At 33.4% G+C, this 6,207-nt stretch overlaps 1 protein-coding gene across 2 annotated transcripts; it reads right to left on the bottom strand.

The window, feature by feature from the left end:
• Positions 1-3,362: 3,362 nt before the first annotated feature.
• On the bottom strand, positions 3,363-5,775 carry LOC145100105 (serine carboxypeptidase-like 17). 2 transcript variants are annotated; one of them, XM_079037503.1, is made up of 12 exons: positions 5,559-5,775; positions 5,332-5,454; positions 5,157-5,259; positions 5,029-5,066; positions 4,831-4,932; positions 4,663-4,749; positions 4,511-4,585; positions 4,324-4,395; positions 4,093-4,241; positions 3,892-3,955; positions 3,758-3,812; positions 3,363-3,608 (listed from the first exon to the last, which is right to left on the bottom strand). In XM_079037503.1, exons 1-10 carry the CDS (start codon positions 5,649-5,651, stop codon positions 3,934-3,936), a joined length of 864 nt encoding a protein of 287 aa, XP_078893629.1. In that variant the 5' UTR covers positions 5,652-5,775; the 3' UTR covers positions 3,363-3,608; positions 3,758-3,812; positions 3,892-3,933. The 2 variants fall into 2 exon arrangements, with proteins under 2 accessions (XP_078893629.1, XP_078893630.1); XM_079037504.1 differs by lacking the exons at positions 3,363-3,608; positions 3,758-3,812; positions 3,892-3,955 and having other exon boundaries at positions 4,109-4,241; positions 4,506-4,585.
• Between the last annotated feature and the right edge of the window lie 432 nt (positions 5,776-6,207).

Raw genomic sequence — 6,207 nt, 5'->3', positions numbered from 1 at the left:
GAAACAACGAATAATTATAGCCAAGTTTTTAAGATTTCCTCTCGGCCATTCACCAACAAAAATCACATCATCGACGTAGAAGATGTGAGAAAGGCTAGTATTACTCTTCGGGATGTTAATTCCATGGAATAGATCTTTATCGCAAGCATCCTTCATGGCGATATTTAGACATTCCATTGCTATTATAAAGAGGAACAGGGAGAGTGAGTCCCTCCTTGACGGACTCCTGTAGAAAAGGTGAATTCCTTTGTAGTAGCACCATTCAACAACACCGATGCACGGGCAAAAGCAAAACACCCTTAGTTCCAACTTCTCCATTTAATTCCAAACCCCATTTGAGACATGACTGAGTCAAGATATCCTCAATTGATCGAGTCAACTGTCTTGTTGAAATCCACCTTTATTAGAAATATCTTCTTTTTTTGTTTTTTTCTCAAGGATATATTTCATTGATAATAAGAGATCCATCAAGTATCGTCAAACTATTGAGATGTGGTCATGACATCTCCCTTTTACCTTTATTTGTCATGTTCATTTAAAATGCTCGTATTTCTTTTGTTGATTCTTTATCAATTGCCATAATTTATTTTCATTTAGTGATTTCCCAAACCTGAATTTCTTTGTTATTTGGCTTCATATTCTCACTTTTTATTTATATAAGTCCTTGAGCTTCATTTTTTTAAACCTGAATTTCTTTGTTATTTGGCTTCATATTCTCACTTTTTATTTATATAAGTCCTTGAGCTTCATTTTTTTCACTTGAATGCCTTTATCATTTAGCTTCGTACTTTTAACTGTGACAACATTTGGTGGCAATACATACATTGAACATTGGTGATTTCAAGATGTGTGATTTTTACGATGACAATCGTCTTCTTAGAAATTAGAGAGGAAACATGGTCATATTTAATAATCACTAAGGTTATTGGTATTTGAAGGATCATATAAAGTTTACTTTATGTAATTTATATTAATTTGACTATGACTAAGTATCACAAAATTTAATATGGGATAATCCACCATAGGAACTATTATATCGAGAACAAAAGGAAGTCAATATATTATTCTTTTGGTAGGATTGGCTAGTATCTTCGAGAGATCCAAAATTATAAGTATATATACCTATTATCCAAAAGACTAAACTGCATAAATGGTGACCATGTGTTTACTCAAAATTGCCAATTTAGTCCAAAAGCTAAAGCTTTGACTAGCGCCATAGGTCCAAAGTTTTCATATTGTTGCGATTTTGGTCCAGTTTAACTTAAAAATATTTAAAATGACGGATTTACCCTTGGTATTTAATTTTTCTATTTTTTATTTATTTAAATGTTTTTTTCTGATTAAAAGAAAAATAAAAAAGAATCTCTCTCTCTCTCTCTCTCTCTCTCTCTCTCTACGCAAAGAGTACAAAACACTCACCATGTTCATCTTCTCTAACTATCCCTCCCAAAAACCCTAAAATCCATAATCAAACCCACATGGTGTCTGATAGATACGATGAAAAATCAAAATGCCTCAAATCCTCAATTTTTTTCTGTTCTTTTGATTTTCTCCAATTCCACTCCTACTGCAAGAATCTTCAGGGTTAGGACTATGTTCAAAGAACAGATAGAAGCAATGCACCCTCCATCTTTCTCCATTAAAGCATTCTGCATTCTAGGGTTCGAATTACCATCTCTTTGCGGTGTGATTTTACCAGATATTGAAGCTTGCCCCCGACAACTTCGGTTTAGGTGTGATTAGGGCTAGAAAACCCTCAATTGGATCAAAAATGATAGCGTACCTGCAACTTGAAATTTGGATAACAGGAACTGAACATCCTCTCTGGTGGAGATGATGAAAGAAAAAAATGACGGGTCATTTGATTCCTCGGTTTGGCCCTTTGCGATTCACACAAAAAATGGCAATGGGGACTTACGTAGTAGTAGCAGCAGCATAACAGAGGTGGTCGATGATGGTGACCAAGAGTTGCTCTACGGTGGCAGGAGGTTGCCCGGCAGCCTAGCGGCTGCTTCTTTTTGCTTGTATCGGCAGTGGTCATCGAAGGGGAAGATGGAAGAGGTAAGGCAGCAGGTTGGAGGGTTGCTTGGGGGCTGTTGTATCACCGGAAGGAGGGATAAGGGGTTGTGAAGTGGTGGTACACGATGGCAGAAGGTGGTAATGGGGTGACGAGAAAAAGGATGGAAAGGAGTGAGGAAGGACTGAGGTATGTTGGTGGAGTGGTTTTCGATCCAACGAGGGAGGTATAAGGGTAGTGTGTGGTGTTGGAGAGAGATATTTCATTTTTATTTTTTTATTTTGTTATTATAAATTATAAAAATAAAATAGAAAATGCAAATTTTCTTTTTTATTTTTTCTTAATCAAAAATATATTTAAATAATAAAAAAACTGAAAAAGAAAAAATAAGGGCAAAATAGTCATTATGAAAAAGGTTATGGAAAACTTGATCAAACTCGCAACAAAATGAAAAGTTTGAACCTCTGGTGCTAGTCCAAACCTTTTTGAACAAAAATGACAATTTTAAGCAAACCACATCGAACATTTGTGCAGTTTTGTCTATCCAAAAATTAGATAAGATTAATGGAATAATGGTTTTAGATAAAAAAAAAATTGTTTGTCCAAGGGAAAGTGTGATTGGATGTCCATGGCAACTTAGGTAGCCCAAAGTAACGTGGTCATGCAGCTTGGGTTATCAGGTGGCTTGGGTTGTCCAACATCTTGGACTCCCCCTGTCAAGTCCTAAAACTTTCAATTTTTTCTTATTCCTCTATTTTTATGTATTTTTTTTTTCATTTTTTGGACACACTTTTGATCCAATATACTTAAAATTTCAGGAGGCTGTCTTTTACTCTCATTAATCGGTAGCAGCCCCTAAGGCCTAAACCATATTGTTTTTCATGGTAGGGATCAAACTTTATTGTACAAGTGTGTATTTTGCACCACCTAATTTGTATTGGATCATGGTTTTAGTCCCATTTAATAGTCGTATAAGTTCGAATTACAATAAATGACCAGCACATTATAATCACCAACAATATGAAGATTTTTTGGATGACTTTATGACTATTTTCCATGATTTTTGTCCTCTCAAAATGTTCATTTCTTGTAGAATTTTGTTTACCGTATTTGATCAAACCTTATAAGATCATTGGTTTACACTTGCGGTTCAATAATAGTTTTAGTAAATTACAATCGGTTCATATTTAGAGTTTTATAAACACTTTAAGAATTAGAAACACGTTTTGTTGATATTTTTGTCGCTTGTATAGTTTTGGAACCTTATTGCTATTTTGCATTCATCTTGATCAATGTTCGAGTTTTAGATAAGTTGTTAAATTAAGGCTCGAGCCTACAAATGTCATAAGCAATATCCTACAAGGAATAAATATGATAATAAACTGAATCCTTGTTAACTTCAGTTAATCATTCTCTTTTGGTTGCAACATCAAAACATACAAAAATCAAGCTTTTACAAACATTGATCATAAGATTAATACAATATCCATCATATCTACATTGAGCTTGAGTAAGTTTTCGAAGCAAGCCACCTCTCAGCTAAAGCCATAGCTTCTTTTGGCTTGTATTGTGCCACTGAATGACCGGCACCCTGCAAGTATATAAATCAAATAACTAAAATACACATTCAAGATAGAGGCTTACTTGATTATGAATATAAAATACGAAGGAATCAAACATGCAAAAGCATAACGACTGTTTTATTTAAAATATTGATGATGACAATAATGTGTATCTTACTTTAACAGTGGCAAATGCCAAGGAGAATTCTTTTTGTGCATATGTCGTTTCATATCTGGAATAAAACGATGAGATTAGTAAACATATATACAACTAAATTATAAAATATACAAATAAATAAAGTCGATTCTCACCCTCCAACTTGATTGTTAACATAGAACGGCTTCCATGGGCTATCAATTTCTAGATGAAGAGCAACTATCCATTGCTCGATTCCAACATATGGAAATGTCATATCATGGTCACCATTGTCAAAAAATTGTCTTATATTATGCATAATCTTTCACTATGGTCTAATTAGGGAACAAAAAATGTTGAGAATATTGTTATGTTACCTAAAGATCAAAGCTCGACAATTTTTACTAACAAGTTTCTTGTGGTACGCAAAACTACTAAAGATATCATAAGCATAACAAAATGTATCATTTTTTTCTTCAAAGTAATGCATCGTCATGTTGAATAACTCCCATTTTCGAATTGTTCCCTGAACATAAATTATTGAACAAGTTTTGATTATATATAATCCCTAACTTATACCTCCTTCAAACAATATATAAATAACACACCTTGCGAACTTTAAGAGCTTGTTGCACAGCCTCATCATTCATCCAATCTTCTCCAAAATTGTAATAGTTCTCCTAAAAGAGCGACGTGAATATAAATGTCATTAGTTTTAGGAATCAAATTCCTATTACTCAAGATCAACCATGGAAGTATAAGTTCTTGTATAGACAAAGGAGAGAGATACATTACTCGACAATATGGCTTCACATCTGATTTATTACAAAACGGATCCAATATATTTTCCATATTTAGTCCACTTGTGCACTACAATTCCTAAAATTAGATGGCCACTTGTTTTATGAAATCAACATGGTTTTATAAAATCAATTTAGTCAACATACCTCCATGTATCTTTGAAGACTATCTATGCATATCGAATTGGCAGTATTCGTGTTCACATAATTACCACGACAATTTCCTATTGCAGCCTACAAAATCAAATTATTATCACTATTATACAAAGATAATTCATAATTTTATAGTAATTCTTAAAAATGTCTAAAACTTACCTCATAAATATCATCAGATATAAGTGCCATACGATGAGCATATTCAAATCTAGAATTGAAATCCATGAACTTATGGGTGAGAGGACTGCAAAGAATGTACCCCTATGTGCCAATTCAAAAAACATAGATTATTTTGTATCTTCAAATTAAATTAAAATATAAAGCTTTAAATTTCATGAGATTTCATGGATAATATACTTGAATATTCAATGAAGGTTGATCACCTCGTTCATTTGCTACAAGCAATAATTTTTCAACATGTCACAACCTTTTTCATGCATGATGTGAAATAGAAAATTGATATATCACCAAAGAGAATCATGTACCTTTGTACACTTCCAAAGTAATGATAGGCGTTATAATTCCCATGTAAGAAGTGCCCGCTATGTACAATGGATTTTTTAAAAACTTACGATGGTCGATAAGAAACTGTTGGATATCAACCCTAAACATATAAGATTTATAGACTTAAAATCAGTTTTAGATTAAAATAAGATATACCTTCCGAATAAAATCGTTAGCTTGCTTGACCAAAATGCTATCACTACTGATTGATGCTTCTTTTGTCATGGCATATGAGAATCCGACACCCGCAGGCATATCAACAAATATGACATTCGCTATCTACAACAAACCAACCTATAAATTTTAGCCAATATATAAACATAAATTCTTACTCAGATTCAATATATAATAATATAATGTTAATGTGGTGAAACTTTATTAACCTTAGTCCATGAGTTTGGATTTAATGTGACTGTGATATTCTCGGGAGCATTGACAAAGTTAAAACTAAGTGGACCTACAAGAAAGTAATTCATTAGAAAAAAAAAAGTCAAAGTTGAAACTAAGTGTCAGTGGACTTGCAGAAAAAGTAATTCATTAACAGATTGACAATTTCAATAAAACACTTTCTCATTTTTATAGGGTTAAATGTAGAATTTTTTTTTACCAAAATGGTATGTTTTACAAACTTATTTACCAAAAAAATGTATATTTTAAAAATATTTACCATTTAGGGTTTAAATGTAATACCAATTCAAATTCGAAAAAACCAAAACAAAACAAATAGAATAAGACCCTTGAAAGACACACACAACAGATGACGTCTTTGAGATCGTGACAATCATCTTCTTCGCTTTCGACCACATCCGACGTCGGATAGTCAGATTCCAACCACAACAGAAGCCGAAAAGTCCGCTACGAGCACAGAAGACGTTGACGAGTCTGCCTCCACCCTTGCTGCACCGAACGAACCCTAACTTATTGGAAAATTCTTCCTCGATTCCGACCATCAGACGAAAAACGAGCCCAATTTCCTATAAGTCTTCATTTGCACCAGCTCTCTGATTTGCTTCATTTGCTTTAACCCTGTTG

This window comes from Lactuca serriola, chromosome 4, assembly GCF_051521515.1.
Source record: "Lactuca serriola cultivar US96UC23 chromosome 4, Lser_US96UC23_V15, whole genome shotgun sequence".
Classification (NCBI taxonomy): domain Eukaryota; kingdom Viridiplantae; phylum Streptophyta; class Magnoliopsida; order Asterales; family Asteraceae; genus Lactuca; species Lactuca serriola.
The sequence above is the reverse complement of the archived record's forward strand: the minus strand, read 5'-3'. Positions and strand labels throughout refer to the sequence as shown.